The 27,648-nt window shown below is 41.7% G+C and overlaps 1 protein-coding gene and 1 long non-coding RNA gene across 2 annotated transcripts; one reads left to right on the top strand and one right to left on the bottom strand.

Annotated features, from left to right (window-relative positions):
* Positions 1–790: 790 nt before the first annotated feature.
* rras2 (RAS related 2) lies at positions 791–27,278 on the bottom strand. The gene is made up of 6 exons (XM_049718754.2): positions 26,883–27,278; positions 7,941–8,028; positions 7,720–7,822; positions 6,499–6,607; positions 5,374–5,492; positions 791–3,209 (listed from the first exon to the last, which is right to left on the bottom strand). Exons 1-6 carry the CDS (start codon positions 26,982–26,984, stop codon positions 3,122–3,124), a joined length of 609 nt encoding a protein of 202 aa, XP_049574711.1. The 5' UTR covers positions 26,985–27,278; the 3' UTR covers positions 791–3,121.
* On the top strand, positions 18,389–20,324 carry LOC125967568 (uncharacterized). Its single transcript, XR_007480787.1, has 2 exons — positions 18,389–18,586; positions 19,589–20,324. It is a non-coding gene; the product is annotated as an uncharacterized lncRNA (long non-coding RNA).
* Positions 27,279–27,648: the final 370 nt, after the last annotated feature.

Here is a 27,648-nt window from a genome sequence, read left to right as displayed (position 1 = left end):
TGTACCTGTCTTGAGTTACTTTATGACTTGACAGTCCCTCAGGCTCAGTGTACACCAACTTTGTAGCACCTGATGAGAACGAATGACATTTTCAAATATGATCATTTTTATGTCACTTTGGGAAGTCATCAAACTTCACGGTGATATTGACATTTCCGGTCATTTGTCAAATATTAAGTTAATTTTTCATAGATACTGTCTGTCTTTACTTTTAAGTCATTTATGGTATTGCGGGACCATGCCACACGGTGGCGCCTTTTCAATTAATTGTGTTAATTGGTTACTGCTCTATGGAAGTGTGGAGATGCCAACGTGGACATTTTTGAGTCACAAATACATTTGAACGAACTCACAAATACTTTCAAAGGTACTCAGCAATTCTTTCGAACATACACGCGAATACCTTGGAACGTATTCGCAAATATGTTCGAGCGTACTCGCAAGTACGTTTGAATGTATGTGTAGGCTAAATGCTACAAACGTAGCATTTTCCCCATAAATGACTTGCACATGCATGAGTAAAGAAAACTTTTTTTTAACATTTAGCCTACATTTTACCTATACCTTCAAAAATTAAGTTAATAAACATTCCTATTTTTACATATGCAGTGCATGCTTTATGCTTGGCATTTTTTCCCTACAATCACGCGTCGAGTTTTAGTTCATTGTGTGACGTGAATGATGATTAATGCTTATTTAATCACAAACTATGAATCATACGGAAACAAGTTTGAGTATTAAATCTGCCTACACATTGATGTTTTATTTAAATAATAAAAAAGGTACCCCCTTCTGGCTCAATGAGAGGTTTTATTTCAGCACCAAAAAAGCTCAACACAAGTCAAAATACATTCCTACGGGAAACAAATCAGTACGATGCGATGTACATAAGCATTTTTACCACAATGGGTGCTTTAAATGTCAGCAGTTAGAAAATGTTCATTTTTGGAGCCCATTTAAGCGCCAATGCGCGCCAGGGCCCTTTGTAGCTGGCATGGCATTTCATTCTCTATCGGGAAGATAAATACAACCTGCATTTGTAAGCCTCATAAGCATTTTTGATTAAGAATCCAATTTGGCTAAACCTGGGGCAACTTTATCTTTGAACAACCAGGATAATTAAATACTCCGCTTTACACATATTCACAAAACAACAATAAATTGCCTCCTACAGTAGTTAAGAAAATCATGTATAAAAGTATAAACATTTAATCAAGCCCGTCACTACCATCATCTAATTTTCTTGATCTTCAAAAACAAGCTGATATGAACAACAACAGCAGAGAAGGCAGAGTAGAATTTCGTGTGTGTTAGTGTGTGTGTGTACTGAACATGAAGCCACAGGTGGCAGGTCCATTGAGTTCATGTGGCACTGCTGAGCACATTAATGCTGTTTTTCTTCCGACAGAAATACACTGAGGGGTAAAACAATTACAGATCAACATGGTTACTTAAGGATAGGCTACAAAATCCCTCGTGTTACTAGAATGATTAATCGGTTCCGTTGACTAAATGCTGATCAGGCATGTTACATTAAGATGGAATTGTAAAGACCCTGTAAAGTGGATTCAGAGATTTGTGTAGTGATGCGTTTGAAGATGATTTAAAAAAATTCACCTTGTGTAGTATATTCACCAACCCACACTCAACACTATATGAAGATAAACATGAGCACATTTGCTCGCATCAGCGGTTAATCAGCGCGATTGCAACTTGCAGTTAGCTAGGTATGCCTCCAACCTGAAAATCTGTATTTTCTTGAGATAGTCAGCTTGAAAGCTCTTCATCGCCAGCTGTGAGTACATTGGGTTAGCCTGGCCGCTTTAGAGTGCCTCGTCGTATCAGTGTGAAAATATTTCAGCCATCATAGGCTTTCAGCGGATATATTTTTGTGGCTCAAATGTAGTTACGAGAAGGTAGAAGAAAGTTGGTAGGTGGCTTTCATTTTTACTGGTCCTGAAAGAGGCATTTGATAGACAGTTGAGCGGGACATTGTCTCAGCGCATTCAAGGGACAAACCGACAGGGTCTCATTTTATACATCTCTGATTTTACTTAACATTTATTTTCACTTTACAGGGACTTTAAAAGTTATGTTCATAAACTCAACAAAGTGGTGACATTTTTTGCTTTGACGTTAGTGGTCAAATCTAGACATATGGCTTCTGACGTCAAGGATATGTGACCTCTCATTTTGATCATGTTGACAAAACTACCACCTGGAAAGAAGAATGGGATGGCAGGATCTTACTACCGATAAGACTTCAGGGTGTAGACTGCCTTTTGCGCGATGTCAGCTGGGTTAAGCTCCAGCACCCCCCGCGACCCTGTACAGGATAAGCAGTGTTGAAAATGGATGGATGAACTTCAGACATTCTATATTTGGCAATTGAGATGGAAGCAGAAGCCCCCCCCAAAAAAATAAAGAATCTAAAAGTTGTATCACTGTTGCTTTAAGGGCTTGTCTCTGCATCATTTATATATACATCATTAAATTGTGGCTTTCATATATGCAAAACAAACCCTCACACACTGTACTGTGGTGATTTAATAGTCATTAGAAATACACTTTAAAAATCACGAAAAATCTCACATATGTACAGTAGCAGATTAGCACATGGGAGAGAGATGGCACAACATACACAAAGCTTTCATAAAATAATCTCTTTGCTCTGTCAGACACTTGAAAGGAACTTGTTAACATTCCGTATATATATATATATATATATATACTATATATACACACACACATATTTGTTTGTTTGTTTCATTCATTCTCGGCAGCAAGTACAAATCACTACAAGGCAAGAGAAGTCCTTCCGAGTACAAAACATGAATTGGTCAGGCTGATTTAGAAGGCAATGTTTAGTCGTGCCAATCGGGCTATGGTTGAAGGTAGAGTGGTGTTTTGTTTTAATTTTGGCATTGTCACTCGTTCATAGTCACGTTTTGGGCACAGCGACCCCGAGTCCAAGTATCCAAGAGTTGGGGAGCGGAGCTGTCTGGTGTCATGCAACGTGGTGGAGAAGGCAGCGGTCAGTCATCCATGCCAGGATGTGATGTCAGGCAGAGTGGGCGGGGCAATTGAGAGTAGCTGCGTGAGTTACAGTGATAAGGCTAACTCAGACGATCACACAATGGCACCCGCTCTTGTCTTTCTCTTTTCTTGTCGGTTCTGGCGACGGTGGACATTCCTGTTCTTGGAACTTCCTGGAGGTTTTGATAAAGCAGAGAAAATGCACTTTCATTTATTAGACGTTAATAGAAGATTAGAAGCATAGATAGAAGTCATGCACATTGTTTTTTTTATCAAAGGCTTTGGATCATTTATTTCGCAACCAGTACATTTTTTTGATACATTAATGATGTTTACAATGTCTTTTTCCTAGGATGCACAGTTACCATTTTTTCCAACCCGAATACAAATAAACGTACTTACATTTAAGTACCGTAATTGCCGGACTGTAAACCGCACCGGATTATAAACCGCACCAGCTAAAATTCAGGGATATTTCAGTTTTTTTCTTACATAAACCGCACCGGACTATAAGCCGCACGTGCACACGAGTTTTTTACAAAGACAGACAGTACATAGAAAGCCTTTTTAACGTTTTAATAACATACTTGAACATGTCTTTCTAAACATTGCCTGTGACGCAGCAGTAGTACCGCAGCAACGCGGAAGTGTGCACGCGAGTTATTAGCAAAGAAAGACTGGAGACAGAAAGTTTTTTTAAAGCTTTAATAACATACCTTAACATTTCTTTCCAAACACTGCCTGTGACGCGGCAGTAATACCACAGCAACACGGAAGTAACACAGCAAAGTCACTGAGACGCGGCGGTAACACAGCAGCAAGACTGTAGCACAGCACTAACAGGGCTGGTTAAAAAAAACATACCAGTAAAAGTAAAAAAAGAGCCATCTTCATCTTCCTCCTGTGCACTGAAACCATCGAAGTCTTCCTCCTTAGTGTCCGATTGGAATAGCGTTAGATATCCTTCGCCTCACACTTTCTCAGTCTCTCTTTCGTCGTCGGTTTTATGCATTTCTTCGAGTGTGAAGAGGGTCTGTTCATGCTAATCTTATTCATGCACGAAGCGCTAAATTACATTAAACTAGCGAGCGACACGTATAGCTTAAAAGCGGCATCGTATGCATTTCTTTTGTCCCCCATAATGACGGTTTGTGTATAAAAGCTTCCTGTCTTTGTGTGAATGCGGGTGTGCGCGTGATGCGCGAGACAATCAAAACACAAACTGGCACGTCTTCTTCGGCGCATTATCTTTTCTTCGCCTGTCTCGCTCTTGCTTCCTGCTAGAGCGCCCCCTGGAGGCCGGAGGCCGTAAAAATCCATAAGTACGCCGCGCCGCCATTTAAGGTTCAAAGTAACCTTCTGAATAAAAAGCATTAAAAGTTCACATTCATTACAACTTGTTTTTGGTGAGCAAAATGTCAGAAGAATTGAATTTAAATGCTGATTGATTGGGTTTTAATACAATGCAGATGGTCCAAACAGCGCCACTGCTTTGTGTAATCTCTGAGTCACATGGCAGAGTAAGAGAAAGGGTTTAGAGCACAGGTGTCAAACTCAAGGCCCGGGGGCCAGATACGGCCCGCCACATCATTCTATGTGGCCAGCGAAGACAAATTGTGCATCAAATTCATGTGTCATTACTAGAATTGCAAATTGTCTTCACTTTTAATAATATCTTTTTTTTTAAATATTTGACCAGTTTTTACTCGTCTGATTTGAAAACGAGTTATTTGTCAGTTTGTTTTCTAGCTTTTACTGTATATAATAGTGTTAAGAGTAAAAGTGATCAAGTTATCACAAAAATCACGAAAAAAAATCTTATATAAACCGCAGGGTCCAAAATTATGGAAAAAAAGTCGCGGTTTATAGTCCGGAAATTACGGTACTTACTGATTTCATTATGGAATTCTGCAATTTTGATGGTTACTGTACTGATATAACATCCAACAGTTTTGACACAAATTTCACTTAGCCTGTGACACTGGGCATTTGTCTTCTAAAATAAAACTGTGGGAGGACTACTCAAGTCATAAATCATCACACAATTGTTTTCTTCTTGTAACGCTGGAATGTTTTAAAATTGTGGTGCAGTTTCGTTTTTACGAAGAGTGTTACTGTATGTATCATTCGCATGTGGCGCAACAGTTGACATCACTCCTACTTGGAAACTATGTGTCAGGTTGGTGAAGTGCTTTCGGTGTTGTAGTATCGGAGCATTTTTGCAAAAAATGAGTACAGATGTTGGCATTGATCACGATATTGATGTTGATGCATCTTGAGTTGTTTCTGATAACAATAAAATGAAATGTGCCCATTCTTTCCAGATCATGCACCTACCTTATTACTCTAACCAGCTCGTGGAAAGCCTGGTCGACGTTCATACGGATTTTGGCTGAAGCCTCCATGTAGGTGACCTTCAACTGTCTGGCCAACTGCTGGCCCTCTTCTTGAGTTACCTGATGGAGACAGACAGACAGAGGTAAACAAAAAAACGAGCCCAAAACACAAAATATTTATATTGTTATGTAATGGCAAAAGAGGTTTGTTCCTATTATTTTGAAATTATTGCAGATATTATCAGTATATAAATTATACAATTTCCAGGTTATAGGCATTTTTCTTAACTGCACTTGAGTATCACTTTAGTTAACTGCACTTATATTTGAGGTTTGCTTGAAAGTGAGCTGTGGCTGTAAGGCCCCTCTCCACCATGCGAGGGAGCTGTCGACTCACTGAATAGCTGCGTAACAACACCCTGAAAATTCCCGATTTCAGCACACTTTTTCTCTCCATCTATTCTTCCCTCCTGACATTACATTTTTTTCTCCAGCTGCTCTTTTATGCTGACATCCTGTCTGTTAGCAGCTAGCTGCAGCTGCGAAGCTCGTTTCCATGTCAAATATGCAGATTCAAAAAAATGTTTAGAGAGAGACAGAGACAGGTTATAAATCAAGAAGGAAATATAATTCAAAAATAAATGTCATACAAATGAAAGAGGATTCTGCATTTCATGCTGGTGAAATTATAGAACAGTGTTAGGGTTAGTATTGCTGATTTCTACTTGGATCGATATTTATGTTTACTTTTGTTGGGTACTTGTGATTGTTGGCTCTATGGATCTAGTCTATGTGGATTCATAATGATAGTATGTATTTGTAAGAGTATCGATTATTTCATATTATCCATATGTAATGGTTCATTATTATCTTTATTATTATTACTACTTTAGAATTATTTTTACCTTGAATGATAAATAGAGATTTATGGTTTGGGAGTAAATTATTTTACAAGACTTTTAAGAATGGCATTAGGGATGCTTTGTCAAATTTTAGGTTATTATTGTTTTATTATTGTTTTTGTCCTTTCTTCATGTTCAAAATAAACCTTCATTAATGTGAATGGTGCTTATTGCATCATATTATTTCATCAGATGTTTACGCAGGAGAGATATGTTGGACTTACTTGTCTCTGCAGCTCCAAATCGGCTTTATTCCCTACGAGGATCATTGGGAATTCATCTCTGTCTTTGACTCGCAGAATTTGTCTTTGGAATTTGTAGATTTCTTCGAAGCTGTGAAAACACACATGGTGTGTTAAGTGAGTGGTATTGTGTCAGTGCAAATGGATGACAAGATGCTTTTCCAGTGACACATGTATCCATTAACATATGAACTGTACATGTGCACCTGCTTGACATCACTGAGGAAATGCACCCACACAGCCTTACATCAATTATATGTTAGCATACAGCTAGTGGATTTTTGTTGCAGGAAAGAAGAGATGCAATGCAATATTTTAAAAATGGGGTTTAAATTAATGGAATGTGTTGAAAGCATTTGACAGCGGTAAAACCATTTTTAACACTTTTAAACAGTCCCGCTATATCACACATACTGTATTAAGTGGTGGGTCTGGAATATATCACCTGCAATAAATGGCAGCTTATGGTGTAATAACTGAATAAACTAGACCATAAACCCGGGATGGCATTCCAGACGTCAAACCACAGTTACACCAAGCAAATCTGGACAGACTCGACTGGGATAAATGGAGTAAGGAACGACTGTTTAGACCATAAATACTGAAGGAGCTGTGGGTGGTTGGGAGCTGGCGCTTTTCAGCTGAGTAGGAACACAAAGACATTGGCTTGTATCAATTCATACCATATCTATACACCTGTAAAATGGGTGAGGGAAAATGTCAACCTCTTGAGGTCATTTTTTCGCAGGAAATCATTTTAAAGCCTGGTTAACGCGGCAAGATTTTTAAACTGTCGGTCGACTTCCAAACTATGAGGGACCTCACACGTTGAACCGATGATCCTGCTGTGTGAACTGGGCTTAATTCCCTCGAAATATCATTATGTACAGTCTAATGATTAGAGTTACATTATGTACAAGAATGAGAGTGGGTCAAGCAGTTTTGTTTAGCTAACTCATTCATTGCTGGCCGAAGCAGAGTTTCCCTATGTGTCAAAATGTTTCATATCATTTTGACGTATCTTTCAAGGCCCACGGAATATTGCGTTCTATACCAATATATGCAGCATAGAACCAAGCCCCCAAAAAGCGTACTCTTCAGCTAGTAAAATGGTGTAACTGTGAAGAGCAAACAGACACGCGCACAAACAAAGAAAGAAAAGAGGCAAGCACACACTCGTTCGTGAACGGAACTGTCACTCACCTTCCTCTGTCAGTGACCGAGAAGACAAGAAGGAAGCCCTCCCCTGTCCTCATGTATTGTTCTCTCATGGCTCCAAACTCTTCCTGTCCAGCCGTGTCTAAAACTACACAGACAGACATTTTGATATCGAGTACACTAACATCAAGCCCAATAGATTCTATTATGTGTATTGGATTAGTGTGGAAAGCAAATACAGATGTGGATTAACAAGGTGTACTTACTGTCCAGTCTGGCTGCCCTTTCATCAATCACACACTGCTTGGTGTAAGAGTCCTCAATTGTGGGGTCATAGTCTGTGACAAAGTAGGACTGCAAGTCAAAAAGAAAAAGGAACAAAAAATACAGTCAATATATTTGACATGGGCCAATCACAACTCGTGACGTGTATAGTGATTGTTTAATTGAGCAGTTTGACAACTTTTGCATCAAAAGCCACAAAGAAAATCATAAAAATCATAAAGAATTGTCCAATGTTGTTTTCCCAGGTGCTCAGATGTTACAGCACACGTTTGTAATCAATTGGGTTAACCGTCTACGACAAAGTAGCAAACATAACCCTACAGATCTATTTTTATGTACTTGTGTATTGCAACTTTAAAACTTTTTTTTTCATTAGGCACGATGTGTGCAAAATTTGGTGGTAAGTTTTTCATTTGTTGGATCAAGAAAACGTTACCAATCCTTTTCTAATCAGAGTAAGAATTTGAATGGTGGTCTACGAAGAATAGTGTAATGTTTATTTGTACTAGAAGGCAAGTAATAAAACAAAGCTGCTAGTAGAATGAAAAACACAACAAGGTAGAAGACAAACAGTGACTGATAACCATTCAGCACAATGCTCCTTCCCTATAATACAAAGCAGCAGCTCTGATGTGAACCTACAGTGACCCAAGAGGAAAGCTATGACAGAACCTTTATTATTATCAAGAGATCATTTTGCCAAGAGCCATCTTACTTCCTAACAGTAATATGTTTGCATATCATGAGACGCAGTGGCTCAGCTGATGAAGATTGTATGCTATCGTCACTACTTCTTTTGCAGCTTTGCTTTTTTACCAAAAGAAAATCCATTCACCGAGCTATAAAAATGGCTCAGGCTTTTGCGTTTGACTTTTTTTGCGTTATTCAGACAACTTTAGAATACAGTGGTGCCTCAAGATAGTGTGATTTGAATTTGTTCCGTGACAATGCTGGTTGGTAGCTGAAAACACTCATCTCAAATTATGTTTTCCCACTGAAAACAATGGAAATGCCATTAACCCATTCTAGCAGCTCAGTGGTTTCAAACAACTAAATCAGATCCCATCAACAAATCTTTTTCTGGAACCTTCTTCTCTGCACGCTGGAACACCACCACCAACCCGGACCTGGCCTTTGCCATCTGCCGCAGCAACGACCCAAGACCGGAGAGGCGTGTTCTTGACAGGTTCCCCCGCTCACACCACCGACCTTACATCATCAAAGTTCCATCACTGGTGGAACTGGTGCCAGGGAAGCCTGTGAAGAGATGGAACTTCCGAAAAGCCAACTGGGAGTCGTATACTGAGGAGACGGAAAGGAGGTCTGCCGGTCTGCCAGACCCAGAGTCCACAGATGTGGAAGCAGCCTATGCAGCCTACAGCCAGGTCCTCCTGCGTGCGGCAAAGAAGACCATCCCACGTGGGTACAGGAACTACATCCCAGGCTGGGATGGGGAGTGTAGCCGCCTCCTGAGGGAACACCAGAGAGCCAGCTCCAGAGAAGAGGAGGACGCAACGGCAGCAGCACTGCTCAAAAAGCTGGACGCCACCCGCAAGGAGAGATGGACAGAAGTCATTAAATCTATCGACTTTACCCATTCCAGCCGCAAGGCGTGGCAGACCATCAACCGGCTCACAGGCAGAAATACACCAGCCCACAGATGCCCAGTCATTGCAGACTCCATTGCCTCCCAACTCCTGAAGAATGGCCGCTTCCCGGATGCAGACAAAGACTTTGCACGACTGATATCGCGTGAGGTGTCTTGCATCTCAAGAGCGGCCAATGTCGATTTCAATCTCTCGGGAGCCTTCACAGCAGAGGAACTCAGTGAGGCCATTAGCAAGCTAAAGCCGGACAAATCCCCAGGCCGTGACAACATTCACCCGGAGTTCGTCATCCACCAGGGCCCAACAACATCTAGATGGCTTAAAGCTTTCTTCACATCATGCTACCAGAGATTAAAGCTCCCGAAAATCTGGCGTAGGGCCTCCGTGATAGCTTTGCTGAAGCCAAACAAAGATGCGGAGGACCCCGTCATACAGGCCCATCTCCCTGCTGAGTGTCCCATATAAGATCTTGGAAAGAATGATACACAGCCGCATAGAGCCAGTGGTGGACTCACAACTCCCACGGGAACAAGCTGGTTTCCGTCACGGAAGGTCAACAGCAGACCAGATTACCCTACTCTCCCAAGACATCGAGAACAGCTTCCAGGATAAGGAGAAAGCTGGAGTGGTATACCTGGACTTAACTGCCGCATATGACACCGTGTGGCACCGGGGACTCCACCTGAAGCTGCTGAGGACCATACCTGACCGGCACATGGTGCAGTTCATTATGGAGACGCTTTCCAACTGCAGCTTTACTCTTCAAACCAGCAGTGGGCAGTGCAGTAGGTTCCGTAGACTGAGGAGCGGGGTATCGCAAGGGTCAGTTCTCTCATCAACACTATTTAACATCTTTATATACGACCTACCGGACACAGCATCCAGAAAGTATGGCTATGAAAACGACCTTGCCATCATGCTGAGTCGACCAACGTGGAAGGCGACGGAAGATGGCCTGAATGAAGACGTGCACCATGGCAGCATACCTTCAAAAGTGGCGTCTCCAGCTCAGCGTTGGAAAGACTGTTGGTGCATCATACCATCTCAGCACCAGGGAAGCAAGGAGGGAACTGGCAGTGAGCATTGAGGGCAAACGCCTGGAGGTTCAACAAGCCCCGAAGTACCTCGGCGTGCGTCTGGATCGGACCCTATCCTTCAAACAACACCTCGAAGATCTGAAGGTAAAGGTGGCATCCAGGGTTGCACTGATCCGCCGCCTTGCTGGAACAACGTGGGGAGCCTCTGCTAAGAACTCGCGGATATCAACCCAAGCGCTGGTCTTCTCTGTAGCAGAGTACTGCGCTCCAGTTTGGAACAGAAGCCCCCATGCCAAAAAGGTGGATGTGGCAATTAACAACGCCCTCCGAACTATAACAGGATGCCTGAAACCCACCCCTGTGTCCCTCCTGCCTGTCCTTGCGGGAATAGCGCCGGCCAACCTTCGGCGAGAGGCTGCCACCCTCGTTCTCGCCAGGAAGGCAAAAAATAACAACTGGCACATCCTGCACAACACTACAACAACTCCAGCTCCACCAAGCAGACTCAAGGCACGCCACCCCTACAACATGGCAGCACAAGAGATGCTCAATTCCATCCCTGAAGACATCTCCAGAGATGCCTGGCTGGCAGCAGCTTGGAAGCAGGAGTGGGAGGCAGCTGGCCCCTCCCTCATGCACCGTTATATCTGGGAACCAGGAGACGGCACCATAGGAGGAGACGAACTACCTCGCCAGCAGTGGACCACACTGAACCGCTTAAGAACTGGTGTTGGGCGCTTCAACACGTCTATGCAGCAGTGGGGACAAACGGACAGTGCGGCATGTGAGTGCAGAGACCTGACCACATCATCAACACCTGCCCCCTATATAGACCACCCTCGGAGGCCGGCCTCTTTGACCTGGGACCAGAGATGCTGGTGTGGCTCCACGACACTAAGTTGGAGCTCTGACGTTACACGAGAGAGAGGGGAACAGAATTTTTTGCTTTCAAACAATCAGCCAAGAGAGAAAACCACCCCGTGGTCCTTTTTGTTGTTGCTTGAAACAGTGACCTGCCTTTATCATCAAAGTGCAGGTAAACACACGTTTTTTTCTCAGCTAGCCATCGCTTAAGTTCCAGACAGCTGGGTATAATACACTATTGTTGTGTAGCTTGTGTTTATTTCTTCTTATGTACATATTCTCAATGGTTGTGTTTTCATTCTGCATAGTCTATGCTGCTCACCCACAGCTGCTTGTTGCAGACAAAGCACGTCATCTTTTTTCACTCTCTGCAGCATGCAAGTACTGTATGGAGGACCAAGTTGCATCCATTCACCACTGTTCAATAATTCATCAGTATTTCTGTGTCCAACACTATGCTTCATTGCACCAGTCTCCCACGTGCCTTCAGATGACCAAACCGAAACTGAGTGAAAGCGACAGAGAAAAAAAAGATGCAGCTTGTGTTTTTCCTCTTCCATTGTCTACCTTGGCTTGCCGTCAACCTCTTATTCCTAGTTCAGTCAATGTCGGACAGCAGTTGGGAACACCACACTCCTCTAGCTCATCCTGCAGTTCGGCCTGGACATTTTTCGACAGTGCCATACAAAAGGTGGCTGCAATATGATTCAGAAGATCTACCAGTAACTGCTGAGTAATGCAAGGCTGAGTCATGTCCAGTAAAATCACCTGTGATAGCTTCATAGATGACAACATCAGAAGCAACCAGTAAGCAAGAATAATATGAGTCAGTCATTGACCCTACACATAATGACAGCAAGCAATGACTTGAGTTTTAATGACACAAAGAGGCCGACACGTTCCAAGGATTCAGATTTGTGTGGAAACGCTGAACAGCTGTCATGAGGCCCAATCATGTTCAAAATAGAAAATAGATATACATATATAAATAGACAACTTCCCTTCCCTCAAGCAGAAACCACAATATAGCGATTGCAATGTAATTATTTGTGGTGTCTCAGTCTGAACAGTAGGGGACATTATATGAAAGGAGTACATAGACGTCCATTAACTGGGACCTGTAAGGCTGCTTCCACACTTTACATTGAACTGCATCAGAGGGACATTTTGCAATTTGCATAAACTTTACTAAGCCTCTTAAGTTAACAGCAACAACTTTCTATAACACGTCTTGTAGTTTTGAATGAATTTAAATGGCCAATGCTGATGTCAACATCATGGTTATTTTTCCTCAGGTCCACTGGAATTGTTAACATGGTGGATATTCATCTCTATTTGGCAGGGAAGTAGAATCAAGATGTTTCATTAGATCAACATGTATACTGGATAGGTTTGCCCCTGCAAGAAGCAGTTTCAATCTTAGTTTCAAGGTGGCAGCTTTGCAGGAAGGAAACTCCACCTCTGCAGCAGGCCAAGTGGGGGTGATGTCACAGACGACAAGTTCTGGGACCCCGCCTACCTTCCGAAGTCCAAACCTGTCACTCAGTTCCCGTCCTGCATTCCAGCGCCCCCACCCGCCGCCGCCTCCACAAACACACAACACATGCGGCTATTCAAGTGATGCAGTGTGATTGTTAATATTATGTCATTAGGGTGTGTTTTTAAAGAGTGCATTATTTTAGTGTGCTGCGTTTCCTCATTAAAACATACAAATGGCAAAAGTTTTTAAACAAAAAAAAAAAAAGACTGACTTCACCATTTATTTCTTGGTGTTGTTGATGCAGTACGAAATCAGGAAATGTTCCTGATCCAAGTAAGAACCAAAAAATGAATTAAGGTTTCCACCACTTACCTTAGTGAGAGCTACAAAGTTGACAATTACCACAAAATAAAAAATGTACAGCATCTTGCAGCTTTTTTGAATCTGTTTGTTATTGGTCGGGTTTGTTTTTCTCAAGTGCCAGAGTCACAACATGAAGCAATAAATCTTGTCTGTTAAAACTGTTGGTTGCCAGCCTCGGGGAGTGCAAGACGGGGTGATACGTGTAGGCGTGTAATCAGTACCATGCTTGCACTATGTACCCACTTCCTCTCCATCAAAACAGCTTTACAGACACTAAATATAGATCTTTTCCATCTCAGTCTTTATCCCAATTTCTTCTTGTTTGGTTGGTGTTGCTGGGTTGACTGAACCAATAAAGATGCACTAACTCAAAAACGTCAACACATTCGAAACTGACATGTCCACCAATTATGAAATTTGCTGACGACCCTTTTATTCACGACGAGAATGAGACGATGATGAGCAACAGCTAATTGTGGCTCTTTGATGACGAATTATTTCGATAACGAAATGAGAATGCACAAAAATGTAAGTGGGTTTTCAGTTTTGTCAGACGTTCAACCGAACTGACTAAACTTGACGTTAAAATCACAAGTTGCAAAGAACAATGTAGCCTTAAATTGTGTGCAAAAGCTTTGAACATGTTCTAAATGCACAGTTTCTCTTCAGCCCTTCTGCCCCAAGACACATCACAAGTCTCTCTTCCCAAGATGGAAAATGCTAGAACATATTGCAACTGCAGGTCAGCAGTCAGCACTTAACAAGGATTTTCTCTGAGGTTGCCACTTTGCGAAGGTCGCAAGTCCTGTACCTCATCATCACTCAACCTCTACTCCTGTAGGTCCTTCAAGACACTCGTTTTGTGCACTGCGTGAATAAGCATGAACGCAAAAAGATGCACAAGCACCATCTTAATGGAGCCGTGGGTGTGGAAATGAGCTCAGACTCAGAGTGGTTTGCCTGATGCCGACAAAAAGCAAGTGTTACAAAATTTCCAAGAAAGACAAGAAACCAAGAAAAAATTATACATTTAGAAAGAAGATCCAGATCTTCAGATGTACTTTCAGTAGCTCAGAGGAAAATGGATACAAACTACTCTGGAAAGAAAATCAAGTCAAGATGTAATTATTCTGCGAGCCACCTCAACAAAAAGGGACTGGCAGTCAAGAAAAATCTAGATAAAATAAATTAAAAAAAAAACAAGATAAAAGATAATTGGTGAATTTTGTCCAACTGATTATTGATTGGCATAAGCAATGCATTGATAATTGTGTCATTGTGTCTTGATGCACTTTGGACAAGAGCTGAGAAGAAAATGACATCAGCTATGTGAAGATATGACACAGGTTTTACCAGCAGGTTTAGTCAACAAGGATCGGAGGCAGGAGTTTAGAGCATTCATGGGGATTCTAACAAGGCAAGAAATATAAAATAAGAAAAAAAAAAAATTCTCCCGCATGAGTAAAGGCTATTTTATCAAATGCCCATCCTTAAAATACAAGCTTAGCCTGTTGCAAATGAAAGTTATCCATAAACAATTCACTGTGCCATTTGGTGTAGAACACCATCTATAACGGTTCAACATTATCATGGTGACAAGACCTTCACATGTGCTTTGAGTTTCATACCACTTAATGATGAATTTGTGTGAGCAGTACTGCGAGTACTTGAAGTGGAACCAGGGTGGTCAAAGAGTGAAAATGAAAGGACTGTGGAGGCTCGGCACGACATAGAAAGGGAGAGCAAGAGAACAAGTAGGGGAGGGGATCGGCTTTAACTTCCGCTGGAAAGGCCCACTTTTCCCATGAGCTCATGCAAAATAGAAAGGTCACTTATTCAATACACATGGAGAGAAAGGCAGCACACAATGTGTCTGCCGGCTCAAAGAGCCGCTGGGGAACATTTTGTTATAAGTGGGGGGACAGCCCACACTGCTGGAGAAAATAAAGCTATGATTGACCTGGATGAAGGATCACAAGGCATGTTAGCCATCCAACTGTCAGTGGATATTTACAGCGGGAAACCTTAGCGTGGTGTGCAACTCAATGAACCCGAGCACGGAACTGATAAGCTCTCGTGCGTCTAATGTGCAGATCAATAACCACTCGCTTTATTCACTGCCTTGTCCTTAGATGACGGCAAGTCAATACTAGGCTCTATTAAACTAAAGCAAATGACTGAATACTTAGCAGTAACATTATTGTACATAGTAGTTATGTATTGTATGCTGACACACTTTTGTAAAGCAAGTTTATTGACCGTGTCAAGATCGCTCTGCGTACTTTTTCTGCCATTTTGTTGAGCATATTGCTTATGCATATGGAAAGTGTGAAGGTAGGTTCGGGAGAAGAGAAGAAAGTGCAGGATAAACGTCCCACCAAGCGACCCAACCAATGGTTGTCGACCCCCCGTTCTCCTCTGACCTCTGGCATTAAGACTTCAATCGTGCAGCTAAATATCAGCCTGTGCTGCAATCTGAAGACTTTTGAACCCCCACAAACGTGCAAAATCAAAGAGGTGACATTTAAAGGCTCTTTTCCTACCGGGTCGCTGGTCTTTACATTGGTCACGGCAAACAATTTCTTTATGGACGGGATTTTACAGAAATAACAATTGGAGACCTACATTAACCCACCAGAGGGTTACAAACTGATTAGAGAGAAGGGCACAAAGACTCAAAACTATGTGAACAACCTTATTGTTCTAGTTGATCATGTGAAATCACTTAAGTTCTCCTTCTCCGTGTAACCCCAACCCCATGTCCAATTATCAATGCACTTTACACAAAATGTTTTCTTCGTACCACCTGTGTACAATAACATAAATGTGCACGTTCTATTCTGGGGCCTGGTTCTTTTGCAGCAGCAGAAGCAGTCTTTGTGAGCACAGGGAACCGACTGTCCTGATTTCAAACAGCAACAGTGTACAAAATCACCAAATACAAATCTATAGCCTCTTTAATTTGAAACAGTTCCATCGGAGCTGTAACGCGAGAGAGAGCAGCAAGCTGTTCCTACACAAAATATTCCTGCAATTCTTTCTGCACAGCTACACAGTGACACAGCAACCCACGATCAGATAGAGCAGTTCGAGTAAAAGCCTCTGGTGTCATTTGTAAAAATCTCGAAAGAAGGCACAAATCTCTGGTCCTACATCAAAGGCTTTTAGTTTTACAAATGTGAATATGAATGGAGGAAATAATGCAGAGGAAGTGTCGAGGTAAACATTCCAACAAAATGCTCAAAGCGGGAGGAAAATGAATAATGGTTAACAAGCAACAGCTATTCACTGACAAGTGGGCCAATTTATCAAAATCTGAGCAATGCAAGTGAAGCAACCATTACCTGTAGCTGGCAGAATATTTCTGTGCATCTCTTCAATGGAATGGTAAAGTATTTGATGTATATGCATGTTTCCATTCAAGCACAGCTGCTGTGTCTCATTTCTACCCACATGCATCCTGCTAGCTACACTTTCATTCCAAGCATGGCCTAGCATGACAAAGGATTCATATCGAAAACACAGCAGTGCTACGGCTCAGGTTAAAAGAAAGGCACGTTGCCCCTAACATACATTCAATAGCCATAACACATCTAGAATGTTGATCCAATGCAAGAGCTTTATCAAATGAAGATTACAGGTTGCAGCAGTGTTGTGTCATGCTGAGAGGTGTTTTTATTTTTTGTTGGTAATGATATCATGCTTGAAAATTCTTTTATAACAGATTTAATTGGACTGGTTCATAAGAAAAGCTGGCAAACAGAAAATAGAATCAAAATGCAACATATATGATGTGACCATATAAAACAACTACTAAAGCAATCCCATTGCGGATAACAATCAGATTCATCATGTTATATGAATCTTAAAAAGTTCGAATTGAGGAACCATAGAAGTGAATGAAACGTACATTCCAAATGGGAAAAAAAATGGCAAAGGGGAGCAAACAGCACACAGGGAAGAAGGAAAACCCATTGCGACTGACTAGTGCTGGCATGTTCCTGGCTGGTGTGGTATCTCATTAGCAAGCCAGCTGAGGTCTGCATTGCACAAAACTGGCAAGTCGGAAGCTTAAATGGAGTAAACCAAGAAAAGTTCAATATGATGCCTTTCAGATGTCAGAATTCCTACAAAAAAGGATCTGCCAAAGCTGAAGCCAAATGTATGTGCATGAGATGAAAATTTGTAAGTGGATGTTACAGCTGTAACAAGTTGTTTGGTTTAAAAAGAAGGACGAGAAGACTGCTGACAGTCTTAAACTGGGCTTTCCACAAAGTTCATTTTCGTTCGGCATGGTATGCCTTGGATCATATTAACCCGTGATCAGGCTTGTGTTTCCACTGCAAAGCATGGAGGAAATCGCAGCATCAGCTGTGTAAATACAATGACATCATTCTATACTTCATTCTACGATCCATGAAATAGTTATCTAGCAAATCAAATAAACTTGACACAGTATAAACTGTGTACTGTACTAGTCTTTCAATCCGCGTCGTACGGAAATGTAGGACTCTTCAGTGGAAACAATGAAATGTGAAGCATTTTGAACTGAACCAACACTTGGTATGGTAAAAATAAGGCTAAATTGACGTCAAAAACACATGTACTAGTTGATCCTGGTTGTCATCCATGTTTTGAGTTTGCCAGGAATGCTTTGTGGTTGGACCTCTTAAGCGCCAAGCGGGATATTTCCGACTTCCCAGAAGTGTAGAATGCAGCCTAAGTCCTGAAAAGTTCCAACATTAGCAAGCCTTTACAACCACATGTGCCACAAGCAAGTGCCTTTTTCTGGTGTGGTCTTGGCTTTTAATGGCACGCTTCAGAACAAGGGTGTCTAAACATTTTTTTCCAAGGCCTGCATACAGAAAAAAATCAAGGACGTACAATACTGGCAAGTCGGAAGCTTAAAAGCACCTTGAATTGAATCAATGTTCAAACCAATCCATCGATGTACATAGGTGACCTTATCTCATCGCTGTCCGGCGGAAGCCTTTAAAGTCCAAATATGGTCAAGTTCATTTTTTTTCTCACAAATCAATGCAAATGGTCCGCCTCCACCTCGTCTGTGATTTTTACGCAATAGAAGCCAATTTAAAGCGGTGAACTTGAAAACAAATAAACACTGCCACTTTGAATGCAACTTATGTTTGAGACCTGTTGCAAAACTACTTCCATTTCCTCGTTTTGCAAAGCCTGGGAGAACGGTGTCTCGGCCGAGGAGTCGTCTTTGTCGGACACGTTTGAACGAGGGAGCGCACTGAGGTGTACTGACAGAGGTAAGGTGCCGCTTCATTAATATCCACATAATACATAGGGTTAGTCGCCTCATTCTTTTCGTATTTATTGCATCACTCGTGGGTTAAGACCTTCAAGATAGATTTGCTTTTGTGGTGTTTTCATTTCATTTTTTTTTAAGTTCCTGTTAAGTTGTCATTTTGGCAGTTCGGGGTTTCCGCCCGACTGCGACGATATATTTGTTGTAAAGCAGCCTTGTGATAATGTAAAAAGATTTATCAGAATTTCCGGGTAGTCTCAGCCCTGGATTCCACTAAAATAGACCCGCCCCTGTTCTGAGCAGTAGCAAAATTACTCTCCACTTAGAGAACCACAACAAGAGCAGTATGTGTAGAGAACCACAACAAGAGCAGTATGTGTTAACGTTGCAAAATGAGGAACGAACAATCACGAGTTGCGTTTTTGGCTACGGTAACCGACTTATCCTTTTCCAAGGACGTAATTATTAGACATGTTACTTTCGTGATTTGCGACTGGATGGAAATTTGGAAAACGCTAAAGAACAAGTTGGCTTTGTTGCCCAAAATTTAGATGTCTGATAATCATCATGTCAGCATGATGACTGTGCTGTCTGCACGCAAGTCAGGCAGCCAATGGCTTTAAACCAGTATCACCAGCAGCCTGGTTACAAGAGGACCGCTTTTGGTTTTACATACCAGACGAAAGGCTAAACAGGTGTTTAGTTAACATGCAGTGGCGCGTGCCAATCGACAGTTTTACCTTGTGTTTTCCCGCACCGACTGTTGCTGTGGTCACACAAGCGCGTACAGTTGCTGCACCTTTTAGATCAGAATGTCACGAGACAGCTGTTTTAGTGACTCAAGCAAGTCAAATGTTTACAGTGGTGTCACACACACAGTTTTGTCTATCAGCAGGCTAACTAACACAAGGTAGGATGAACTTGAAAGAAAATTTCCGCAACGCCTATGTCTTCCTCTGTTTTCTAATACGTTTGAACACTTTTCTGATTACTTCCCCTAAAGATCCAGATCACTTGTGGCCTTTGTTAACGGTACATTTGGACAATGAGTCATGCTGTAGCGTCACCTGTTGAGGAGCTGCATGATCCCAGGCCACACCTCCCCTGATGGACAGCAGGTGTCCCACAGTCCACTTGGACACTTTGTGCATGAGACAACGCCAAATGTCCACCAGCTGTCTGGCAGCCAGCCCAACACCAGGCATCGACAAGAAGCACCGGTTATTTAAATGTTTCACTTTGTCTTGTACTTGTAGATTGCCTTATTTGCTACAAGACAAGGTTGACTCGTAATTGATTTATCTATGCCCATTCTAAGTTCTTATATTATTACTAAGGAAATATGCTGGCCAAAGGGCTGTGAACAGCATTGAGGATGACATCAGAGCAATCAGATCGGGTGCTTGCTAAGTGTTATCTTCTGGTAAAGCAATGACATCATTGCCACATTTCAGTCACTTCATCTTTGATTCCAATGAAAGAAAATGATTCCAAGACAAGACCAAGAAAAATAGTAGGTCAACTATCTAATGTAGCCATATTTTGTTATCGACAATCACTATTTGTTGCTTATTCACATTAGGTAAGCCATAGTATAAGCCTGTTTTTTTGTTTGTTTTTTGTGCATAGTATTATGTGACAGATGGGCAGGGCATAGGGACTTGGCTGGCCTGATAATAGCAAAAAATATACGTGTCGGGCATTAAAATGCATGAGGGGGCTGCAAAAAAAAAAATAAATGGTGGCCACAACAAAAAAGCAAACAAAAAATATGGCTCACCCTGAAGGGGAAAACTCTTAATTTGGATTTAGCAACACAGATTCCATATTATAGTTAGTTTATCATTTATCTAGATTATTAAAGTTGTAAATTAGAATGTAATAGTATACATAAGTAGATATACTTACATCCCTATTGAAAAAAAACATGTTGACTGATGCTTTGTTCCGATGCATTGTGGTTTGCTCAGATACTTAAAAAGTAGTTAAAAAGAAAGCAAACTGGGAGAAACCAACCAATTACAACAACTGATTTGGACTAGGGGAAAAAAATATAGGTGTGAAAGCCGCCTGAGAATGAACATGCAGTAGGCTTTGGTTATGAGAAGCCCTGTGCATACACTTTGAGCGTTCCATTTTGTAATTGGTGGGGGTGAGAAGCTAAAATAAGCAACATGTCATTTTCCCATCGCCGGAGTTGTTGCGACTGTGCAAAGACTGTGAGATGTGCGACCTGATACTGTTGCCAGTTATTCTGAAACAGACACACGGAACAATTGCCAAAACAACACAAAGCAACTCGCCGCCTCATCTGTTTGCCTGACTCTGAGGCTCAGTGACCGGAAAGCGAGGTAGCACTACATATTTGAGCACTACCAGTTTATATACTGTGGAAAACAATGTTGACTGAGATTGTTGGAACTAAGTGTTGATACAACATTATGATGATATTACAATACAATGTAGAGCAATTACACAGTGATATATACCACTGGTACTTACGATACATAAAATTAAATACATATGTACTGTACATGACAAATATTTGTGGAACAAGTCCTTCTGACACATATGATGATTCACCAACGTGTCAAATGGCCACAGCGCCAATTACTGGCCAGGTTTTGTTCAATGTCAAATTTGTTTTGCTTAAGTATCAGTGGCTGGTATCGGCCCCCTTCACGAGACCCGATACATTGTAATTTGGATGGTATTGGCCCAATACCGATACCTGGCATCGGTAATGCCCATCGGTAATTAACAGTATTCTTTCACATGACAAACGTAAAAAAAAAGTCACTCAATTTTAGCATGAACAAAAATGATGCAAAATGAGCAATTACAAGAACAATCCACTTTTAATTATCTGTACAAGTTCACCTAATGGCGTACTCATAGAATATAGGTTGAATAATACAAGTCTGTTTGTATTGTAGCATGGACAGAGTGGCATTTTCCCCCGGATATTCATTAGTTTCTCATTATCTCGCAGTAAAAGGAGCGACCAGCTAGTCTCTTGAGTGTTACCAGATGGGTTGGGTGTGTCTTTACAGATCCTGAACTCCCTTTTAGCGTGTGCATTCCTTTGGTATGCTGCATGGCATTTTGCCAGGTTCAAGTATATTACCTCAGTAAAAGGAATGTTTTTAATATATTTAAGGACTCCAAAAGTAACCTAAGTAGAGCCATTCACCCAAAATTCATGAGTATGCATTAAAATATTCATAGAAGTTCACAGCTTGGGTTAAAATCCATCATGGTTGGTACCAGCACACATTAAAACCAAATGATAAATCTGCTCAGTGCATTCCGATCACAAGCTTATATGTAGCTTCTTAATATCCAGCAAGCATCAAGGCACATTTATACGTGATGCATAGCATCAGGCGGAAACAACTCTGATCAGCTCTATAGTCGTATTCAACTGAGGCTGAAACAGAATACTGCAATCAATGGGGAATTGGGCAATTATAATTGAGGTCATTGATCATTAACCATGATTGCAGTTGTTTGACGGTTTATCTTGGGCTTATTTTTTTTGCATCACAAAAAATGGCATTTTAACAGGAGGGTGTAGACCTTTTATATCAAATGCATATGGTTATTGTTGAGTTGCAATAACTAAATGTTTACGACCGGTACATGAGTCCCTTTCAATACATCGTATGCCTTGATTGCCTTTCGACTCATTACTAAGGCGCCATTTCTCTGAAAATAATTTGTAGTAATTGAGTGAACAGCTCGGATCTTAACAGTGTTTTCTGGAGCCAAGGGAACAGAAATTTGAATGGTACAATTTAAGAGTTCAATCAACAATTCCTGGAAAATTAAACCTCAAAAGGCAGATAAGTTCATGTGACTTTCACAAGATTTGCGAACATCTGACGTCACTTTAGCTCAGTGTGTGTTTTCCCTTTTTCTCTTCTGTGTTTCTTATAATGCAACTCCAGAAGGGTATCACTGGTGGCGAAAAGGGATATTAACCTTAGAACCAGCAATAGAACTTCGAGCAAGATGAAAACATGATCTCACTGATCACTACAATCAGAGCAAAACAAGACCAGCAATTAAATTAAATTACGTACACAAACTTGCAGAGTAGATACCATGTTAAAAATCTTTAACATCATCTATAAATAAAAGACGATATACGTTGTATAAAATTCTTGTGGAAGACTATCCTTTGTCAAGAGGTGTGTGCATTTCTCCTGAGAACATTTCTTGGATAAAAGCAACCGAAGGACACTGACACCCACTCACACAACACACACTACCCCACATGCAGTCTCCAATGTGAGTCACACTTTCCCGTACTTCGAGGCTTCCTCTCTCGAATTAAACAACATTGTGCTCTACGTTTGTCAGATGACTCAGTGATGTGTCATCCCGCTGCTATCTCAGCTTGAGACAACCGCTTGGCATCCGGGTGGCCACCGCTCTACATCTTTGAGCGACATCCTCTTTTGTGCACTAGCTCGCCCCCAAATCCCTGCCTCAGCACTATGTCTCCGTTTTTTTCTTTCTTTCTCTGACTGGCTGGGGCGTGGCATCCAAGCACACTAAAGTATTAGTAATCGTATTTACTTTTTATATCACATTCAGATATTATATCCAGATCCAGACTTATTACATTTGTTCCACCGTTAAATTAACTTACGCTGCACATTGAGGAGTTTCTTCGGCATTGTATTTAATTGTGCAGTTTTCCGGTCTACATATTGTATCTGCAGGTGGCAGTGTGAGAATAGAAGAAAGCACAGTGGCCTTGTGTATAGCGAACAAGACGAGGTGACCGTTTGAAGGGTTAAGGCGATGGACTGCCAATCCATTGTGCTGTGCGTTCACGGGGTCGAATCCCATCCTCATCCATGTTTAGCTTTGTCGTATGGTATCAACAGGTACAGCAAATATTGTAATGTCAAGTACTTGCATCATACTGCGTTTTAGAAGTACAATGAATATTGCATAACTGTATGAAGCACAATGCCAATGAGGCATGCAACAGGCGAATGTCAAGTGACACATTTCACAATTGATGATGGGTGAGCGTATGCTTTTTTATAACTCATTTGCTGCTGTTTGCCTATTAGTCGAGGTCATTTTAAGTATACATTTCCAACATTGTCATTTTCTCTCTCTCTCTGTTCTATTCACTTTGAAAACAGGATAGGCAACTTTGAACAAATCATAAAATTGAATACTGAACATGTATTACGTACTCTATATTTTTGGCAAAACAAATACTCTGCCAAAACGCCAACACGCACACCCACCCACACCCATACACGTTCCACTGATTCAGGAAGCAGGTCAAATTTTTCCATTCAAATTGGGGAGGTCCTAGGTGTACGTGCAGCAACAGTGGAGTGAGTTCCTTTGCCAAAGGGCCAAATTCCACATGGTCCATGACCATTAACATCAACCCACCCAGACTGGCCCAGACCCCTCCCACCTCCCACCCAAACTCTCTGCGCAGTTCTTGGGGAAAGCCTCGCTTTCACAAGCAGCTGTTAGGTCTTCTCCGCTGGCATGAGAGCTCGGAAGAGGTTGTCCGCTTCCTCATGCTGTCAACATCTCCTTGTCGCTCACTTTTACAGCATCGTTTACACCAGAGGAACACGAGGGTGGATGAACTGATCCCAAACCTTATGGCAGTCATACTCTGTTGTCTGTTTACTTCTCAAATTCTATCATGGGAGAAATCTTTGAGCAATAGTGACAGGCCTTTTTTAATTATACTGATATAATAAGTGTGACAATAACCATGACAATAGCACTTGAAGTCAAATGCCCCAATCAGTTTGAAATGAAAACATTAGTTTTAAAAAGTTGCACCAAACTTTAGCCAAGAAACAATAAATACAGAAATCCATAAACTAAAGTCAAGACATTTTATTACCCTTTGCAATATTTTAAAACCCAAACTTTCTTAATAGACATTCTTGGCCAAAATATCTAATTCAAGTGAAATATGGGACTCCCTTGTATATTCATGAGATATTTTTTACCCAATCATCCGTTATTTGAAAAAAGAAAAAAAAAAAAGAAAAAAAGAGACACTCTGACTTGAGGTGTGTTACAATCAGCTCGTGCTAACTTTTACATTGCTCTTTAAAAACTCCCTACGTGTGGGGCGGCAGGGTCAGTGGGCTACGTCAAGAATCTGGGCCACAGCTATCTGATCCCTTTTTACTTGGTATGCAGTTAATGAGCTTTATGAACCCTCATTAGACACAACTCCCCCTCACACCAACACACATTCACCACAAGCTTTTCACCCCCACTCTGAAACGTGTGCCAGCCCACCATTGTGTCTTACACCGTGGAGACATGCAGCTGCCTTTAGTCTCGTCTCTTGGAAGCAAGAGCCAGGCCTCAGTTATACAGTACTAACACAGGACACACACACAGGACACACACACACGTATACACACACACACACCGCAAAGGGCAAAGTTGTCATATTGTGTGTTTTGTAAATGGGGGTAACAAAATGGCAACGATGAGGGCAAGGAAGGTCGAAGCAAGGCCGCTTAAGTCTGCAAAGTGTTGGAATGCAATCAACAGCTTACATCTTTAACACAAATGTGATATTTAGTAAGTGCTGGATGGAAAGTTCTGTCTATTATCATTGGAGAGGTGGGTGGTCTCTAAGACCAATAGGGGGTCCATGCTGTGTTGCATTTTGTGGAAGTCACCTGAAATCAAATGCTAATCTTTTCTTGGAGACTTTGTGTTGCTGTTCCTGCTTACTTGCAATCAGTCGAGCAAGACAAATTTGCCCCTCATGTGTGCTTGAGCATATTTCTCATGTGATGTCGTAGCTGTAGACTTTTTTCTTCTCTGAATGCTGGTATGATGTTCTTATGGTGTGTGGGGTGGGGGCAAAAGGCAACAAGAGGTCAGCTTTTGCTCCGACATTGAGTGTTGTTGGTTCACCGACTGTAGCTTGAAAGCAGCAGTGATATAAATCAGAATCGACTGGAGGATGAAACAAACTCTTGAAATCAGTGCTGGGAATTACAAACATAAATAACTGCATGTAGAAAAGTTCACTATCTGTGCTTTGAGTTTTCTGATGACTTTTATCCTCTACATTCGAAAACAGATAAGAGATGCACTTATTCAACCTCAGACGATCACGACACCACATAAAAAAAGACGGAAATAGAGAAAGGTCAAGTTGACATGGAGAAGGTGAGCCCAGGAGCATTAAGAAGGACAGCAACAGATTCAGAGAAGCAATGGCCTTATTTAAGGGATTTTTTTTATGTTGTCAGGGAATATGTTGTCTTAAAATAAAAAACATGAGCTTTTGCTGATAAATAAAGAGCAATCTGATCTGAAAAAAAAAACACATAGGCGTATTCTATTTCAGTTGTTATTGTGGGCTAATTTAACATACTTTGTAAATCAGTTGACAAAGTTGTACAAGGTATAGCAACAGTAGCGTGTCCAGCATTTTTTTTTTTCCTTTTCACTGCAAGTTCATAGTTTTTCCTACATTGTGTGAAATGATCAAAATAGGTATTGAATGAAAAATGGCAATATCTGGGGGGGGGGGGGGGGGGGGGGGGGGGGGCTCCGAAGGATCAAGGCATCTTTTCGATGTTTGCACGGAACAAATTACACTCTTGATGACAATTTAACCTTGGTGTGAAAAAGCAGTTTTTTAAGCCCAATGTGCCAAATAAAGTTATCATTTTGTGTGTGTTTTTTAAAGGAATGTAACAAATTAATGAGATTTCTATTCATGTGACTAGGGAAATGTATTTGATATGAGGGCAATTAAATAAATTTGTAAACTGAGGTACCAATTAATTGTAAGTTAATTACGCATTATTTTAAATTATTGTTCCCGTTGTGTCAATCATTGACTATTACTCTTCTACTTGAGTGCAATTCGGAGTCAATACTTTTGTACTCCAATAAGGGAGGTTCTGGTTCTTCCAGTCTTATTGCCGCACAAGAATCTTGACTTGTGCATAAGTACAACCAGAGTGTGGAGTACTTTTGCCACCTCTGCTTCGAATCAACTTCCCCTTTTCGTCTAACTAGCGAAGTGCAAAGTAGCAGGAGATGTCCCAGGCGTCGACAATTTTGATCTGACAGCCATGACTTTGAAAAATAAGCTTTGGAATTTCTGCAAATAAACAAGCCCTCGCTAAGTTGCTGCAGGCCTCTGCAAAGTAGCGGCGGAAATAACAAACCCCCGCCGGTGCCCGCTTCACGGGGCTCCGTCCGGCCTCATTCCGTGTTTTGGGCACCCAAAGCGAAGGGAGTGCAGCCTCACTGACCTGAATAAATTGGATCGTCAGGGCTGATTTGCCCACCCCGCCGCCTCCGACCACGACCAACCGGTACTTCTCCTGCACCGAGCCGTCCTTCCAGCCTGCCATCGAGGACACTTCGCCGCCACCGCCTTCGCCTCACCAAGCCCCACTTTTCTCCTCTTCAACCGGGGAGGCCTTACGCAGTCTGGAGAGAGAGCGGCAGCTCCCACAGATAGATGCCGAAACAGGCTCGTCGGTGGCGAGGAGGAGCACAGAGTAGTCCCGCAGGTCGCTACGGGCGCCGGTCCATACGTGTGACCGTGTTTGAAGCTCGACCACACTACCTGACTGCCTGTCTCAGCCTGCGACGCTCACCAAGATGTGGAGACCAGAGAAGTGATCGTCAGCCGGTGAAGTACCCGCGCCTATCGATAGGGGGGTCCCCGCGTGCATGTAATTGCACACGCGCACACACGCACACGCCAAAGATACAACTGCATGCATTGGTGGCACAGCTCACGCTGTCCTCTAATAATAATAATAATAATAATAATAATAATAATAAAATTGAAATTCCATTAATCAATTCCAGCCAGCTCTGCTAAAACACTACATTTTATGTGTTTTTGTTAATTTAAAAATACAAAATAAAGTAAATAAAGTAACATGCATACCATATACAACATGCAACATGCACTGGCACTCAAGCTAAAGCAGAACTGTACTTCTTATGTCCAAGTTTCCTAACTTTCTGGAAAGGTGAGGTGCGGCTCCACACTAGACAGGCGAG

Source organism: Syngnathus scovelli, chromosome 4 (assembly GCF_024217435.2).
Source record: "Syngnathus scovelli strain Florida chromosome 4, RoL_Ssco_1.2, whole genome shotgun sequence".
Lineage (NCBI taxonomy): Eukaryota > Metazoa > Chordata > Actinopteri > Syngnathiformes > Syngnathidae > Syngnathus > Syngnathus scovelli.
Note: the sequence above shows the minus strand (reverse complement) of the source record. Positions and strands in the feature narration are given on the sequence as shown.

What these genes read in the sequence shown, in the direction of transcription:
- rras2 (XM_049718754.2), bottom strand. Translation starts at nt 26,984, where the DNA reads ATGGCAGGCTGGAAGGACGGCTCGGTGCAGGAGAAGTACCGGTTGGTC. An exon ending in TGACGATCCAATTTATTCAG is followed by an intron (nt 8,029 to 26,882) that starts GTCAGTGAGGCT and finishes TTTGACTTGCAG; the next exon opens with TCCTACTTTGTCACAGACTA. An exon ending in TCGGTCACTGACAGAGGAAG is followed by an intron (nt 6,608 to 7,719) that starts GTGAGTGACAGT and finishes GTGTTTTCACAG; the next exon opens with CTTCGAAGAAATCTACAAAT.